This window comes from Pelodiscus sinensis, chromosome 2, assembly GCF_052426305.1.
Source record: "Pelodiscus sinensis isolate ZL-2025 chromosome 2, ASM5242630v1, whole genome shotgun sequence".
Lineage (NCBI taxonomy): Eukaryota > Metazoa > Chordata > Testudines > Trionychidae > Pelodiscus > Pelodiscus sinensis.
In genome coordinates, this window is record NC_143053.1 from 162,201,266 (window position 1) to 162,220,181 (window position 18,916).

The following is an 18,916-nucleotide window of genomic DNA, read 5'->3' on the forward strand; positions in this document are numbered from 1 at the left end:
CAGCTCTTTTCATTACATAATACTGTCATTGTTTCAAGATCTGATCGCTCATGATCTATAAGGTATAAAATTAAATGTTATTCCTTTTCAAAGTGTGGTTTCCCTGATAAAGTCACAATATATTAGATTTTTAGCTGGTTCCTGGTCTGACATTGAACATCTCAAACATAATTCTTCTGTAAAGTACATGGTATGTGCAGTCTATATATTGGTGTGGTTTCATACGAAAGTTTATTTTGGAATGAAGTGAACAGCTTACTAGTGGATTCCACTACTCACAAAAAATACACAATTAATAGATTTACATATTTTGCCAATGAGAGAGAAAAGAAAATGAGATGAGATAAAATAACTATATGTGGTCTATTGCAGATTTTTCTTAAACTTAATTTAAACTTTATATATTTGGCTTATAGATGTATACTCACCACACACCCTTGAGCCACAGAGTAAATTAAGATCACAATAAAAATACACAAAATGGTACGAATTTGTATTGTCAGGCACCCTGGAAAACACTGAAGGAGAAAAAAAAAGATAATAAAATAAGGATATTTTAAATCTGAATCATGTAAAAATGGGCATATTATTGTTTACAAGGTTAGGATGTCAAATAAAGTAGGGAATCAATATATGAATTCTGCCTGTGCTGTAGATTGCAAAATGATAATAAAATAAGAAATGAGCACAAATATGTTAAGGTCAGATGTATTTTCTGCAACAAAAAGAAAACAGATTTGTAAGTAAATTCTCACTATAATTAAAACTGATTTATTTTATTTTCCATATGATTTCTGTGCACAATAAATGCAATGAATTATAATGCATTTTATAACTATAATTAGCATTTTATTCTGCACATGCAATGAGACAAAAAACAAACACCATAACTGTATGGTTTGAAAACTGTCAACTGTCGATAGCAACCTAAGATTTCAGACCATACATAACTCATAGAATTTTGTAGTAATATTTCCAGGAACAGTGAATACCAGCTGAGTTTTAATTAATAGAGCCCATATTTAAAAAGTAATCTAATTTGTCAGGCTAGGGAAAAAAGCAGTTTTGAGCAGTGATGGTTAATAAAGGAAGAGGCTTAAGCATCTGAGCACTTGCCCTCAATACAATTGAAGTTCTGGGGTAGAAGGTGGGAAAGGCAGGATTACAGTTTACCTGGAATTTGCACTCATGCTGGGTTGAGTTATACTGATCTTTTTGGTGAGCTGCTTGCTTCCTTGTTGTCCCCTTGGCTTGCAAATGAGTGGCAAATTTGTTATATGTAGGACTTGATCCTGCACCATTCAGGTTTTTTCCCTAGTGACTTGAATGGGAGCAGGATCAAGACAAAAGGAGCTTCAGTGGGGGAACATCAGTGTGTTTCTAAGAGAAGAAAAGTGCTTAGCTCCCATCTGGTCTAGATTTGGCTTAGGCCAGAGAAGAACCAATTTTTGTATGCCTGCTGGTAAATATATGTAAGTCTGTTTGGTGTGGCCCTTTGTCCTCCTCTAGTGGTGGCGAGGCCAAGTAAAGTTAAATTTGCCTGCTACAGCCTTGGCTACAGCTTTGGCTAACAGCTGTGCATCTTCTGGCTTAGGCATCTTTGATCCCCATGGCTGACAATTCAACCGGAGGTTACAAGTACTGCCCTGTCCCGGATATTGAATTACTCTGAAGCTCAAGATGCGCTGGGTAGGCCAACCAGAGACTAATGAGTCTTCCCAATTAAATTGGATTACATATGATATCCTCCTAACTACATGAGGAACAGAGAAAATACCATGTTCACCTCACTGCAGAGTACCACAAAGAGGCATCTGAAGGAACAGCTAGTATTTCTTGGAACCCTAACCCTGGTCTTCTTTTCACATATGGAACCATGGACTCACAGGGCTGTGTCACCTCTAAGCATAAGTCTAGGCATGATGGTAACAGAATGTATGAAAGGTGATTGCAGCAGAACTGTACTCATCTGTATTGCCAAAAACACAGGAATAGCTCATTAAGAACACCAAAAGAGCAAAACAAAACTTGATTCGTATTATGTGATCCTGAAATACATACATTCTAGCTACAGTGTGGACAAAGGGGTAAAAGTCCACATGGATATGACAAGATAAACCATTGTTATAATATCAATAATAGATTGCTATATACATGTTTAAAAGAGAATGGGATAGTGAGTACAATAAAATGTCAGGAATCAATAAGATCATCTGTTAATATCATTAACATATGATGGAACATCTGTGATATAACCAATAAAAGAATACTTCTACTGTGGAGCAAATTTTTTCTACAGCAGTAAACGTGGTCAGAACACAGCATCTTTACACATTGTCCTCTATGTTGACAAAGTTGCTTCTCTAGCAACTGCTGATATTACATATAGAATTTTCCATTTCTCTGTTTTCCAACAAAGGGTTCAATCAGTGAGTTGCTGTATACTTTTGTTGGGATTGTCATTAACTCTAACAAGAGCAGTGGTATACCTTAAGTTTATATTAGCTTCGAGGGACCTTAATAAAGGGAACGGTCTCCTACAAACTGCATGAGTTGGACCTACTGAGGCTTTTTGAGAAAGACTAACAAAATTAGTCCCAAGTAATTGTGTAAGTTTGTAAATAAAGATTTGCTTTTTACCAACTACTCTGCTAATTAAACTATTTATGTTTCCAAGAAAACAATTCTTCTCCACTAACCGAAGGGAATTTTTCTTAATTTAAAACAATTGTGTACTAATCAGCAGAGCTGATTAATTGTGTTGGTATTTCCCCCTGATCTTTATTTGAGAATATCAAATGAAGACTAATCCAGTAAGGACTTCTTTTCACTGGAAAAATTAGTCTCTGCAATCCTTACCTTATTAAGGAAACAATTTTCTCTTTCTGAAATGTGCAGAATGTCTTTCTGGCTATGTCTACACTGCAGGGAAAAGTTGGAAAAAAATACGCAAATTGCAAACTGCAATTTGCATATCTTTTTCCATTTTTCGTCTGAAAGAGGCTTTTTCAACATTTGGTCCATCTACACGGGACCAAATGTTGGGAAAAAACTTCTTTCGGAACATTCCTTCTTCCTCATAAAATGAGGTTTAAAGGGATGCCAAAAAAATGCATCTGCTTTTCCAAAAAATTTTTTGGAAAAGCAGACACGTTCATTGGATGCGGCAGAGCTTTTCCTGGGTTCCTCTGGTATCTCAGAAAAGCTCTGCAGTGTAGACATAGCCTCTGCTGTATTGCCATGTTGAAAATGTCATACCGAATAATTAATCAGCACTACAAGTTTGAAAAGGCCAGAGTTTGTTTCTATAAGACACTATTTCATTGAGGTCAACAGGAGCTTTGATGGTTGGATGAACAAAGAGTCTGGAAAAATTGGAAGACTGGCACGGTGTTCAATAGGGCATAACAGGAGAAACATTAGACCCAGAGTTTACCAGTATTACAGTCAAAGGCTATGTTTATGCAGTAACCATGATCCTGAAACTAGCACCTGCAGCAGCTTTGTGGCATAAATACAGAATGCTGTTCTGGGGAGAGAGATAGAGAGAGCTGGGGAGAGGGCAGCCCGAGCTGGGGGAGGGGTTCAGAATTTGCCAGGAGGGGGCAGTTGGACAAAGCTATAAGAGAAGAAAGAGGGAAGGAAAATAAGCTAGATGCTGAGCTAGTGGATGAACCAGAGTTAGGGTGTGAAGTGAGATGATAAAATAGGAGAACAAAAGCTGGGGACTAGGAAGTAAGAAGGAGGAAAGAAGGAAGATAGGAAAGGTTTTTGGCCACGAGAAGCAAAAAAGCAGAAAAGAAAGAGACGGAGGCATGTGAGCATACACTATCCAAGAAGAGAAGCAGAGGATCTGCAGACATACCAGAGAAAAAGAAAAGGGAAACAATTGAAAGGAACTATAATTGGTGGGAAAATAATCTCTCTCTATAAAAATATTTTTCCTGCTAGACAGAATGTTCCTGCCGGATGACAGAATGGCGTCATCACATCATCAGGTTCTCTCAGTGAAGTGAAAGCGGCCGGACAGAGGGGGGTAGGCAAGCATAGCGAGCAGAGGGTGCAGCCCCCTATTGTTATATGAAAGTAGATCCTAAAACAATAAATGAGAAGCTCACCCACAAACCACCTGCAGTCTATGAATAGAGAGAATGGCTATTTGACTATCTATTGATGAAATAAAGTCCAGAAGTACCTAATGGACAAGTGAGGTGGGCCCATTGGGTGAAGAATAACTTGGGGACAGACCTGGAGAAAAGAAGTATAGCCACAGGATCATCACTCTAAAGATCATTTCAAGTGGAAGAGAAGCAAAGAACAGAGTAAAGCAAAGGAAAAAAGAAACTGATTCCTCTCTGAAGTGACACAATGTATTTCATAATTATATTTGTATTTGTTAATAATAATGTGTTTGGTATTAATTACACAGAGTACAGAAGAAGAGCACCTCCAGTCTCACAAAGGTCAGTGTGTTTGGTAATCTCTAGTTTATCAAAGTAGTAAGTTTTTGGTAATGTTTTACATTAATTTATGCTTCTGGTACAATTTGGGGGTTTTCCCCTTAAAGTTTTACAAATTTAAGATTAGCCCTTTCTCATGGTTTGCTTCTGCCTCTCCTCAGTTAGCCTAGCCAGGTCATTGCAGTCACAACGCACTTGCATGCTGAAGTGACTACTCAGAGTTCCAAGAGGTTTGTACAGTAGGTAGGTCTACTCCAGCTGCCATCACACCTTGTAACTGCAATATTGTCATTCCTTTAGAAACCAGTCAGAAGGGAAGGGGCTTCTTGAGTGTTGAGCAATTGCCAGGGAAGAAGTCAGGTCACAACACTTGTTTGGAGGAACAAGTGGAAGGGTTCAGCAGTTTGGTGGGTGACAAAGATCGAGAGAAGTGAGATGCTACAGTTAATGAAATAATGGTGTTATAAAGAGTCATGTGCCACTCTGCTCAAAAGTAAGTGTAGCAGAAGGAAAGAGACATTTTGAAACACAGTCAGCCCAAATTTGTTGGCTCTGTTGGGAGTTTCTAATGCGTTGCTTTGCTACAGATTTGAAAAATACCCAGTGTGCATCAGGCTATGAAGAGCACGTTTGTGTCACGTTACAAATAACTACAGGTTGAACCTCTCTAGTCTGGCACCCTTGGGACCTGACTGGTGCCGAGCCAGCGAATTTGCTGAACCATGGAAGGTCAATATTGTCTGGTAACATTACCAACACTTTCACTGCTTACCAAGCTCTTAGAAGACATTTAGAAGTAAATTAGAGCTAAAAAACTTCACACAACACTGAGAGCCAGGACTGGTGGCTGTAAACAATCTTTATGGAACCATGAGAAACCTGGCAACACCCATGGTAAGTGGATATCTGGCTAACTAATATCATGCAGAACCATGGATGTTGCCAGACCACAGAGTGTCCGATTGCAAAGGTTCAACTTGCACCACCAAATAAAATTTCTGAAGGAAAAGGTAGCAAGAAGACTCAAATCACTTACTTGTACTTGTGTGACATGTAGGTACATAATACAAGCCACTAGGAAGCATATGCAGAACACCAGGAGAACAAGGACGACCGTACTCCTGCAAGGAAAAAAACCCATAGCAGTTATGCAATGAAACCAAACTGTATATCTGAGCTAGCTGTATTCATGTTTTTCTAATGCCATTTGGTAGATCAGAGCAATGCAAGTGGGATTTTCCCTCCTAATCAATGTTCCCTCTAATCTTTTCCATACGTATGCAGATTTTTTTCTATCCATGTGTGGAATAAATTTTATGTACATCAAGGCATGTGCAAATGTGCACCACCAGTAAAAACAAAAACCCAGCTGTGGGTGCTCTGCCAATCAGCTGGGGAGCATTTGAACTTCTCTTGAGCAGCTGCACAACTACATAATTTATAGGGAATACAACATAAAACAGGCAGACACAGAGGGAATTCTCACATTTAAAAAAAAAAAACACTTCTTAGTATTGTGCTGCCTGAAACCCTTTAGTGAAGTTCTCAAGAATCTGGTAATTTCTCTACATATAGTATCTATTAGGAACCTAACAAGGGACCGCACAGTCTAAGAGCCTCAACTGTATTATGTCTCAGGGATTTATATTACTTTTTAATTGCAGGTTAATACAGGATATCCTGTACTACATCCCTTATAAATAAAGAGTCTCTCCTAATTACTTAGCATTCAGGGCCTGGCTCATACATAATGGTTATCAGTTCCTCTCTTGTTAATTCTCTGGAGAGAATGATGAGTTATAAAGATTAGAGGTTTTCCCACTTGATTACTTACCAAATCAGACCTTAGCTTCTCCATTACAGCTGTTCTATACAATGCAAACAGAAAAGTAACAGATCTCATCCCTGAGAATTCACCATTCACAGGGGAATATTGGATACTGCAGGAATTGCTACAATAACTCGTGCGTCAAATTTCTTTCCAGTCCCCAAAGCAGGATATAAGACTAGGAGAAAGGAGGTATGGCCAGGCCTTCGTATACCTTGCGGATCTTTGGTTGCTGGAATAGTTCTTTGGGTATGTGGCCAGCCAGGTATAAGTTACAGCATCCATTCAGACATGCTAATTTATGCACGGGCCAGGCTGATCCTTGGCAAGGCCCAGGATCAAGGGAGCACATATGGGTCTTAACCTTTCGGTAGCCCATCATGTCTAAGTCTGTGCTCTTTATTGTTACTGCCAAATCATTCTTGCTCTGATACAGTTTTGAAATGCAATAGTGGAAGTAGATAGTGACTGCTTTGCCGCAGAATTTCTCCAAGTCACTATATGACCCCAATAAATATCCTTGATTAAAAATTTAGAGAAGCCTTCCCATACTACAAAGACTTTTTTTTTAAATTGTGAGAGACTCAAGTCTAGCTGGAGGTATGCCCTTTGGGCAAGAATTACTGCTTACTATGTGACTGTACAAAGCCTGGCATAATGGGGCTGTAGTAACAGATTTGGCAATTTCCTACAATATATTTTTGGGGATTTTAATTGTATTTATTATCGTGGGCCAGAGATTGGGAAAATCACCATCCTCCATAAACTAAGAAGTGGACAGAGAGGGGACTAGGCAAAATTACTCAGGTTGTAACAGTTTACAAGAGGTACCATAGCCAAGAGAAGCTTCCATGTACTGGATTTGCTAGAGACTAACACAGGTGGAAAAAAGGACTTTTAGATAAATAGCCTGAATTTACACTGATTCAGGACCTGATTCTGATCCAGCAAACTGACAGAACCTTCTGTCCAAGGGAGCTCCAACCATTCTTGTGAAGGATTCGACCTATTCATGGGGTGTTCTTGTCCTGAGAAAAACCTATAAGTCTAAACCAATTTGTAGGGTTCAAAGGATTGTTTGCCTACCAGAGCCCAAACTGGAGTTTGGGTGATCTTTGGTAGGCTTTTATTGTTTGCAATAGGTTTTCTCTGTAATCCTTTTACCTTAAGAATAAATATGCTTGTTTAAAAACAGCTGCATGGTATCTTAAGTATGGATAGTTATGATGGTTATAGCCTCTTGGGAGAATCATTCTGACTGGCTGGGGAATTCACAGTATAGGCTGGGAACTGTGCAGCCTGGAAACATTCCGGTCAGGAGGAAAAGAGAGACACATGACTACATCCAAAATGTATAATGGCTGATGAGCCAGCAGCCTAAGATCGGGTGCCCTTGCTGAACCACAGAAAGGGAACAAAAGTTCAGTTGCCCTAAATTGTGATATCCTGGATCTGTAGATGCCACTGCAATATAAATATTTACTAACAGTGGTAGAAAGCAGGTGCAACCATTCTTTTAAGGCACTGGCTTGTATAAGGTACAAACTCAGACCACCTCAGCTGGGAGAGCTGCATCACCTAGTAAGGGGGAAAGCATACAGTCTCCTCCCTAGTTGGACAGAGAAATTAGACAGGATCATATAGCCTAACTTTGCCCCAATGGCTTTGGGGAGGCAAGCACCAGTTGGTCTGTGAAGTCTTTTAGTGCAATTGATCACAAGGATTGTGAAAGTGACAGAGCTATGTGACTGTGTCCTTATATTCACAATACTATGAATAATTTGGTACAAAGTCTGGCATGTAAGGTGTCATTTGAAAACTGAACATTCTGGAATGTTGCACCTCCATATTCTTTATACTTTTGAATATGAATATGCCTAACTGAAGCTTGTAAATCTCTGAATGTGTATATTTTATTTGCCTGCATGTATCATTCCTGTATTTGAAGTTAGAAATATGAAGTATAAACCTGTTTATCTATCTAGATGCGCTAATGAAGACCATTAACAGTACTCAAGGAACTTAATGGTCTGCTACTCAAGACAATGATCTGTGAATAGTCTTGATCTTCCTGTAAGCCTGGACTATGGTTAGTCCTGCCGAGATATATGGCAGGTCACCTGATACTGGAACACATGTTTGGATATAGTACTTTTCCAGGAGAGTGTGAAAGGTTTAAAACCGAACACAAAGGATTCCCATATTGGTCAAAATATATTTACAGGTAGGAAACCAAACAATAGGGACAGTTGCTAGACACCCCCCGCTAACCACCAAGATCACTGCTAGAAACATCTAAGACTGAACATGGGGAAGGACCATGCCCAAGCTAGGGGTCTGCCTAACTTGTGAGAAAAGTTGATTAAAACTGTTAGGGTATCTTAAGAGTATTAAGTATAGCTGGCATGTTTTGTTTTATTTAGCTTAGTAACTTTGGGATCTTTCTGTTATCACTTGCAACCAATTAAATCATACTTTTCAGATTTAATAAAATCACTTTTGTTAATTATTAATCCCAATGTAAATAATTGTTATCTGCGGGATTGGGGGAGGTCAACAGTTGTGCATTTCTCTCTCTCTCATTGATAAAGGGAGTGAACAACTTATGAGCTTGCACTCTATCACAAAAAATTATGCAGAGCAAAATGGATTTATCTGGGGTTCTGTTCTCATTGCAGCTGTGCACCTGGGTGCTATTTCAAGACCCTGTGACTGAGACTTCCTAGAACGGAGCTGCTTTTAGAGTCTCTGTTACTCTGCTGTGGGCTGTGACCCCAACTCTATGCCTTTGATGTGAGGGAACAGAGCTCCTGGCTCAGCTGGACAGGGTGGTGAGGGGACCCAGAGAGAAGGTACATGGACTCAGGGGTATTATCAGCCCATCAGGTGAGAGTTTCAAGGAGATTTCATAGACCCAACCCATGCTACATTCCTATCCTGGTAAATTGTATGTGGCAACACTGTATATACATTTATGACATTCTACTGTATAAGATATGTTCAAAGTTTAGAAAAGCAGGCACAAACCAGTTCCTTAGAGACAAAAGGCACACTAATGCCTCAGTGAGGTGTTAAACTCAAATAGACTATCGCCAGTTTAAGTGGACACTCTTTGGCAGGAAGAAGGCTGTAAGTGAGAAATATACAGGTTGGCAAAGAAACTGCTGGAAGCTCCTGTCCCACAGACTTGCTGTTGGCTGAAGCCCAGCTGGAGAGGATGTTCAAAGAAGAGAAATGCTACAAGAAACTCCTCAGATTACCTCTCCCACTTCATCTCAACTTAAAGCAACAACTCAAAAGGCAAGAGAAGTACTGCTAGATCAGGCAGTGATACCAGCTGCAAGATTCAGCCAGTAAAATGTTAGAATATGCTATGGCAGAGAATTGTTGTTTTCAAATCACTTTTACCTGTGTGTTGTGTTTTACCTTTTATTTTCTTGTAGCTGAATCCTGATGTTTGTGCCTCAATACTTGTAATCACTTAAAATCGATCTTTTGTAGTTAATAAACATGTTACATTGTTTTATCTAAGCCAGTATGTGGTCAGATTGCAGTGTCTGGGAAACTCCATTTGAGATAAGTTTTGTGCAGATTAAATTTCTAATCATGAAACACCAGACTTTATATGAGCTTTTATTGTGCACAAGGGTGTGACACAAGATGCATATTTGGAAGGTGTGGGGGACAGGGACTGGTGTCACTCTGCAGTATGTTTCAAGCTGGCTGAGTGAAGCACTTTTGGGCTGAGTCCACATTGGCACGATCTTGAGCCAAAGTGGCCACTTTTGCGCAAAAACATGCTGCCTGTCTAATGTGTGAAACCAGTGCTTCTTGCGCAAGTACTATGATGCTCCCGCTCAGGAATAAGCCCTCTTGCGCAACTGGCCAGTGTAGACAGGCAACATGAATTTCTTGCACAAGAAAGCCCAATGGTTAAAATGGCCATCGGAGCTTTCTTGCGCAAGAGAGCATCTACACTGGCACAGATACTTTTGCCAAAAGTACATCTCTTGCGCAAAGGCACATGCCAGTGTAGATGCTCTCTTGAGCAAATACTTTAACGCAAGAGTTCTTGCGTTAAAGAGTATTTGCGCAAGATCATGCCAATGTAGACGTAGCCTTGCGGTATAAATGGGGACAAATTTACATGTGAGAGACTGTACGAGTGCAGAGAACTGAGGGGGCACAGCTCTCCAACACTCCAGATTGTACCTTGTGAAAATATCACAACCCTTTGATAGGCAACAGAGTGAGCAAAGGCTCCTTCTCTGTTGTGTTCTAATGCAAAGACTGACCAGAATGTGTCTCTTAACACAGAGAAGTAACTTGAAGTATTTGTTATTGCATGTCCCTCCCCCCCGGGAATATTTCTCCTGTTAGATTCATCAAGCGTTTTGATGCTTTGCTATTTTTTCACTCCTGTTTCAATAACATAACCTACATCCTTCCTTCCTGTATTTGTCTCTACTGACCAGAATCTCTTTCATCATTATGGGCTGATTGGCAATTTAAATACAATTCCAAGTCAGAAGTGTTATGGGTTAGGGAATCAGGCCTTTCCTAGCAAGAATTTGTGTCTTCCAAGGTTCAGAATGGGTGGGCTGTGATTTTGTCACAACCTTCAAAGGAACTGCCCTACTCAGTAGTACTCAGCAGAAACACTACCCAAAAACCCTCCTGTGGATCTTGCAGGGAGTGGTACTAGTGATTTAGGAAGTGCAACTTTTCGGTTTAAATCAGTAATTAACCAGTGCAATACCATGGCGTTCTGCAGTGCTGATCAGCTGGTGGTCTGTCAGATTCAATGTTAAACTGAAGGCAAGAGCAGACAGTCACTAAATAACTATGCCCCTTTCTATAAGAGCCAATATCCAATTACCATTTTTTGTCCCCTTAAATGAATTCTCAAGTTCAAATTGCATCTGCTATATTAGACCACTGCCTGTCCTAAACTTCAATATGCTGCTGCTGGGCTTTACTTTGGAGGTAAATGAAACGTTTCCTAACTATGCTTTCCCTACTTAAAGGAGGCCGTTAGAGGGCTAGTTATCTGCTTTTTTGTAATTGGTTTTGAAATCCTCAGATGAAAACTGACATGATCCTTTAAAGTACAGCATTACTATTTCAACCACAAACATGTTACAAGATTTTATATCACAGAACCATATTAAACTACAAGAAAACATCCTGACTGGGAAAATTTAGTATGAGATCACTGAATTAACAGTTAAATGCGGGTATCATAAGGCAGAGTTTCTCCTTATGGTAGCAGGAGTTCACTTCCACAACCACAATCTCTCTTAGGCAAAAGTTTATTGTCCAAATTTAAAAGCCAGTCAAAAGCACAGGTTTCCAGCTCACCCTTCTCATCTTTCATTGCCTTTCTTCCCAGGGGACTCTGGCAGTCCCACTCTCTGCAGCTAGCTAGCTAGCCCCTTCCCCCCTCTGCTAGTTCTGTTCTTACAATCAGCTTTTCACTGGAACACTGCCCAGCCTTTATAATCTCAGGTACAGCCCTGACCTCTTAATTGGCCTACTAGGAACACCTGCTGTTGCAGCGGCCTGCTACGCTGACAGTGGGATATTCAGAAGCACTCAGCCTTCCCTAATGATTTTGATGGGAACAGAGTTAGCCTAATGTTGAGTGTTTCTGAAAATCTTAACCTTAAAATGGCTATTGTAAAAAATAATAATAATAACTTTAAAATAATTCCTCCCACTTGCTGACTATAATAACTCCTTGGAAACTTGACACTGATATCATATCTGCTGCTTTACCAATTAGAACCAATTCACACAAGTACCATTTAACTACTTAAATATATGAATTAGTCCTCCAGCAAACATACAATCAAAGGACAATGATACATCACAAAATATTCCTGGCTCTTTTATTTCTTAAAGGCAGCTTATTTTTAAATACTTATAAGACTTCATAGAAAATCAAGTTAAAAGTATTAGAAATATGAGACCTTGCTGCTGTTCTGGTAAAACTTTGCTGAGAACTGAGGAGAGATCAATATTTTGTGTGCAGGAATTATTAGCCAAAGGCTAACCAACATCCCATTTAGAAAGTTTCTTCTATATTTTTCTTCATGCATACTTTACTTGTTTGCTATTAAAAGATTGCGTATCAGAGGTAGCAGGCTGGTAACATGAAATACTTTCAGAATATCTCTTCAAATGTCTTTTGTTGTTTAGGTTCTCATTTCTCCTGCTTAGTTACAGGATCTAGTAAATTGATGCTAATAGTATGCATTTCAATTCTCGCTTCACAGCAGCTAATGTTTGGATCTGTGTGCAAGATCCTTGAAAATGCCGTGTTTTGAATTTAAATAACAAGAGATACTTACTGTGGGATTATTAGAAGGTAGACAAGGCCAAATAAGGCAGCTAGAATTAGTGAAAGAACTACAGCACTGGTGAAGTATTCATCCTGAAGCTGGTGGTACTGTAAATAAGAGAAGATGCATGGAGACAGTTAATGAGGTGTCTCTACCATGCTTCCTGACTCTAAACTAGGAATAACTGTGAGGTTATTTAAATAATCTTTAAAATAAAAGATTTCCACATATTTACAAACTAAGGAATGAATGGATTTTAATTCACACTTTTGTCAGGAAAAACACCTGTTTTGGCATAAAAAAATTTGCACAAGTAGGAGAGACTTTTTTTCCTCACCCTTTATTGTTGACAAATAGCCAGTGTCAACTCTGCTGTTTGTGTTGCCAACAGAATGGCTTCTGCCAGTATCCCACAATGCCTGTCCTGATGGCTGTGCTCACCTTTGATCTCTGCTCCCCTGCAGGCATGCAGCCCTCCCCTTTCAAAGGTGGGAGGCATCTGACAGCTGAGTGAAAGCTGCTCCCTTTGGGGATCTGACAAAGAACAAATAATTGGAATGCTCCTGTTCTGCCCTGCACTGGGAACACAACAGCGGGCAGACTGCTGCTGCAGGGAGAGAGGGGAGAGACTGCTGTGATGCTTTGACATTCTTCAGCATGGAGAGCTCACAGAGCTATCATGCTGCTGCTCCTGGTTGCTGAAAAGGCTGTGAGAGGACTGAGGGGGGATTCCAAGATGTGCAGAAATCAGCTCTGCCTTCCCACAGCACTGCACTGTGGAACACATACGCAGCGTGCACTGCTCACACTATCAATGATGGTGCTTCCAATGTGGACATGATCTGTTGACAGAGGAAGCATTAAATATCCTCTTGAGATTTTTATCAACTTTTGTTGACAAAACTTGGTAGTGTGGAAAAATCTAGGCTGCTTTCAAATTGCTTTTCAGCTGAAACAGCTGAGGGATGAACAGTGATATAAGGCATGGTAATGCCTCTTATTGAGAGATAGGGGTGAATCCTTGGTATTGGTGTAACCAAATCATGAGTCTGAGAAAACAGTGAGCTGCACAGGTAAGGAAGAATTTGAATATGTTTTCTTGCTAAGTGCCATTTTCTAAGCTCAGTTTCAACAGCACAGACCTGAACTTGTTTCGCTCCATAGAGTTATTCAGGATTTACACCATGGCTGTGTCTACACTGCACCCCTTTTCCAGAAAAGGGATGCAGCTGAGACAAGTCGGAATTGCAAATTAAGCGGGGGATTTAAATATCCCCCGCTTCATTTGTATAAACATGGCTGCCGCTTTTTTCCGGCTCGGGGCTTTTCTGGAAAAAAGCGCCAGTCTAGACGGGGATCTTTCGGAAAATAAAGCCTTTTCTGAAAGGTCCCTTATTCCTCTTAAAATCAGGAATAAGGGGCCTTTTGGAAAAGGCTTTATTTTCCTAAAGATCCCGTCTAGACTGGCACTTTTTTCCGGAAAAGCCCCGAGCCGGAAAAAAGCAGCAGCCATGTTTATACAAATGAAGCGGGGGATATTTAAATCCCCCGCTTCATTTGCAATTCCGACTTGTCTCATCTGCATCCCTTTTCCGGAAAAGGGGTGCAGTGTAGACAGCCCACATGTAAGCATGCGATGCTGAGATTAGAGGGTATGCAGCTAAATAACACTGTGTGTGCACCATTGCAAAGTATGCACAGGCTGAGCCCAAGGACCTGCACACTCAAACTCTTTGACTTTGTAAGATATAAGTGTATTTTGGAACGTGCATAGTTAACAGCCCTGGTTCAGCACACTTCACAAACGGCTCTGGGGTTGCTACTATGGAATTCTTAGGGCAGGGGTCATCGCATTTAATTAAGCCTCCCTCCCCAAAAAAGGGCCCAGGTAATGGAATTTACAAACTATTGCTTTTCTTCTTCTCCCCAAATTAATAGAATATTGAAGCTATTTCTGTTGATCTCCATCTTCTCTCTTTGTGGTGCCTACTCTTACTAAAGGGAAGTGAGGGAGTGGGAGGCACAGAGTTGGTCTTTACATGACCTGAGGATTCCCTTCTCTCCAGTGGAATCTTTCGCTCTAGCTTTAGGGCAGCTATGAAGATGCTTTCTGCTGTACACCACACAAAACTGCCAGCTAAACAAAATGTCTTTTAAAAAATTTTGAAGATATATTTTCATAAGATTCCATATACCTTTTCCCAAAAACGAGCCATTCCTTTCTCTTTGGTAAACCTCACTCTTTTATACAAGAAGGGCCTGCTTACTTTTTAAACAATGAATATTAAATGATTAGCCTGTGGCATCTTGAAATGAATATTAATAGGTAAAAAAAAATCTGTTTTGTGTGTGGGACTCTGATCAGAGGTGACAATGTACCCTTAACTGTATGGCTTATGTCTCAGAGAAAAAAAAAGGGCTATTGCCACATTAGTCCATTACCCCCTTCTGCCTTCCTTCACTTAAAAAAAAAGAATTAACATGTGAATTAAGACTATTCTGATCATACCTCAGTCTAACTACAATGAAATCAGTGGTTTTATTCCAGATTTATATGCACAAACATGATGTCAGTTTGGCCTAGAGCATGAGGCTATAATCCTAACATGGGGGTCCCTTACCAGCTCCATGAGCAGAGGAAAACTTGTGTATGTGACTCTCCTGTGTAGATGCATGGTGCTTAGCTGTGTCCCCTAACTCCAGACTCCAAAGAATGGATCCACATTTGGAGACATAGCAGAGACTGTGCAATATGGGGGAGTAGTGGGCAGAGCAGAGCAGGCACCTTCTTTGCAGAAATTCTCCAGAAAAGATAATGTGGCCTGTTTTACAGAACTTAGATTACTCTAACAAACCACAGGACCTGTGGAGGCAAGTCTGTTGGCATTGATGTGTGAGCTCCTCCCTCTATATGGCCCTATGTATGGACCTTGCAGCATATTATGCAAAGCAGAAAATACAATTCCCATCCTCCCCATGGAATGACAGGGGAGGAAATCCCTCACTGGGATTTTCTCCATTTTAGCCCTACCTCTGGATTTCTGCAGGGGATGAGGGGAAATTTAGGCCCCATATTATTGCTTAAAAGATATTGAGCAAAACATGGACCTTATCTACAAAGTTGTAACTTCATCTAGCAATTATCTTCGATTAGTGAGGTTATTAAAATTCTCACTTACTTTATGCTCACGTTCAACTTGTTTATACTTGAGGGTAATGAAATTCAAATCAGCCATCTCAGACTCTGTTTGCCGGGCCTCTATCAAACGGCCGATGTATCTGTTTACTCGAGTTCCTGGAGTGGTGTATACCACATTGGTAGAAAAAGAGGAGCGATTCCTGAGTTTTTCAGAGGCTGTCCTTAATGCTCTCCTCTGCAGCAGAAAGAAACACAAGAATGACTTCTGTTCACTGCAATGACATTATCAGTGATTTGAAATGTCTCATAATTTTTATTGCCAAGTCCCTAGTCAGCATCGGGATTCAGTGGAGCTAAGCAAATACAAATTTGCAGAGAAATACACAGAAAGACATAGTCCTTGTCCCAGTGAAGTTACAAATCAGTTACAATTTCCCAACTCCCACTAAAGTCAAAGGCAAGACTATCACTGACTTCACTTCTCATATTGTCCTCAGACAGCATTGTACTCTGTCAGTGTAGAGACAGTCAGTTCAACTCAGGGTGACTTGATCAGCGAAGCAAGAAGAAAATGGATCACAAATGAGAGACATTCAAGTGTGTGAATTAGCCTAAGTTTCCTCTAAGGGTGTGTCTAGACTACAGAGTTTTGACGACAAAAGTGGACTTTTGTCGACAAAACTATACCTGCGTCTACACTACCGCTGAGTTCTGTCGACATAACGTCGACAGAACTCAGCAGTTTTGTTGACGCTGGTAAACCTCATTTTACGAGGCATAACGCCTTCTGTCGACAGAGTTCTGTCAACAGAAGGTGTTATGGCATGTAGGGTTGTGTCTAGACTACAGGGTTTTGCCGACAAAACAGCTTGCTTTGTCGACAGAACTGAATGTAGTCTAGACGCTCTTTGTCGACAGAAGCTTTGTCGACAGTATCTGTCGACAAAACTTCTGTCAACAAAACCCTGTAGTATAGACGTACCCCAAATGTGCGCCCCTCCCTCCCCCTACAGCTGTCTATTAAGTCCCTTGCAGGAGCTCAGGGCTGCAGCAGGGAAGGGATGCCTCTCTCTAAGCCACACAATTACCACTGCCAGGGCAGAAGCTCCTCTCTCTGCCAACCCCAACCTTGAGTTGTTGGGGAGAGGCATCTCCACATGGAGCTTCCTCAGACTGAGGGACAGGCACCCTTCCCTTGGGGCCAGGTAAGAGGTGACTCCCTAGTGCCGGGGCAGCTTTGGCAGTAGAGAGGAATTGCCCTGGTAGTAGAAAGGCACCTCTCCCTTGGCCCCAAACTGATGTGGTGAACAATGGCTGAGGGCAGTTCTTTCTTCCCAGGGCAACCTGCACCTCAAACCCTTCCTCTTTAGCTCCACCCCAGAGTCCACACCCTCAGCCAGAGCCCTCACCCCGAACCCCAACTCTCAGCCACACTCCAGAGCCCTCTCCTACACGCCAATCCTTCAGCCCCACCCCTGCCACACATTGTCCATGTTGATGCACATAACAGAAGTCATTCCACACACGGACATAAAAAATTAAGAGGGAAACACTGGGGGAGACAACTCAAATTAACCTAGACTATTCATGACCCGAAAGAGTTCTGCTGTTCAGAACGAATGGAATGATGCAGTATTTGCAAAACAACTTTTCCTTCCCTCCCTCTCATCCCCAGCATAAGACTGCACATAATTTTACATCACAAGGTTAGCCACAAATATAGGGTTAATGAAGGGATTCCCTTATATTTAGATTTCCTCTATTACCATGTCTCATGTGTTACAATTGTTCTTGTGGCTGCCGAAATTAAAATGGAGTGAGCCATTTTAATACAGGAAATCAGCAACTGTGCACATGTAACTAAACATTTCATTTATTTTCTATTATGCATTGTACCTCTTGTTTATCTTAGACTTTTGTGATATCCCAGGTTCTTGCAAAGTTAAGTATTTTGTCAGAGATCGTTTTAAAGCTTTATTTTAGCACAGATACAGATAATACTGGGCCATCTGAAACAAAGTTTTGAGCTATATATGGCTTTCACAATTTAAGGAATAATGATCTCTGAAAGAAGCTTGGATAACAGCTTGGTTTGTGTAGATTAACCTCTTACACCGTGTACACTGAGATAAGAGTTCCATATGAGTTACAAACACCTGAAACACAAAGGTAAGTTAAAGATAATATTATGGCAATAACTTTAATATTCTGACTTTGGGGAATGTAAGTCAGTTCCCTAATATACTATATGTATGCATGTATAATATGCATACCTGCAAAAATACTGTCATATTGAGATATATAGAATATGGAATGGATTTTCAAACTACTCAAAGACATAATTTAAAATTATTATGTCATACGTAAGTTACATGCTCTTTCTATAAATGGCAAATGCAGACTGCAATAAGAGAGTTGAAGTTTAAACCCAAAAAAGGCTGTTTTATTATTATTATTATTATTATTATTATAATTTTCTGTCGGTACTGGGAGAAACAAAAAAAAGTTTCATAAATAGGAAATTTCTAATGCTGCTAGAAAGGCAGATTTGAAATTTTTTAAAGTATATCTCATTCATATTGGAGACAATCCAAGGCGTAGTTCAAATATCAATGAATGAACTTCCTGCTCTGCAGCAGCTGACATATTAGTAGCAACCTATGCAACATCACCACTCATTGGTAAAGTAAATTATTTGAGAATTCATCCAACTTTTTCCCCCACACCATATCAGCTTTATGATTGATAGTTACCATTCTCATGTTAATAGACGTGTATAGGCATACAAATATATCCACTTTCTTCATGCTATTACTGTATGTATAGTACTGTAAGCTGAAAGCCATGAAGGACTCATGAGACAAACTCCAGTGATTTGCAAAAACAGCTTTTTAAAATGTCTACAGTGGCCTCAGGAACTCTTTTCTAAAGAACAAGTCCCAGATGGTAGCCACTTGTGACATACGTTTGTGTAAGTGTATAGGAAACTTTTCACCTGATATTTGCTACACTTCAGCTTAGTCTATACTGGGGAAATTCTGCAAAAAATTCTCATTATTGTTAGTGGCAACTCAGCTCCAGCAACAGTGGGCACTCTGGGATATCTAGCCCAGACAGAAAGCCTGGTATCACTTCCCTTTTTCAA

General features: G+C 40.3%; 1 protein-coding gene across 1 annotated transcript in view; it reads right to left on the bottom strand.

The window, feature by feature from the left end:
• ADCY1 (adenylate cyclase 1) overlaps positions 1 to 18,916 on the bottom strand; it is a 268,804-nt gene that overhangs the window by 44,496 nt on the left and 205,392 nt on the right. Inside the window, exons 9-12 of the mRNA XM_075921701.2 lie at positions 15,812 to 16,006; positions 12,642 to 12,739; positions 5,497 to 5,581; positions 429 to 518 (exon numbers count right to left, since the gene is read on the bottom strand). Of these exons, the coding sequence (XP_075777816.1) occupies positions 429 to 518; positions 5,497 to 5,581; positions 12,642 to 12,739; positions 15,812 to 16,006 (468 nt within the window). The remainder of the gene's footprint in view (positions 1 to 428; positions 519 to 5,496; positions 5,582 to 12,641; positions 12,740 to 15,811; positions 16,007 to 18,916) is intronic.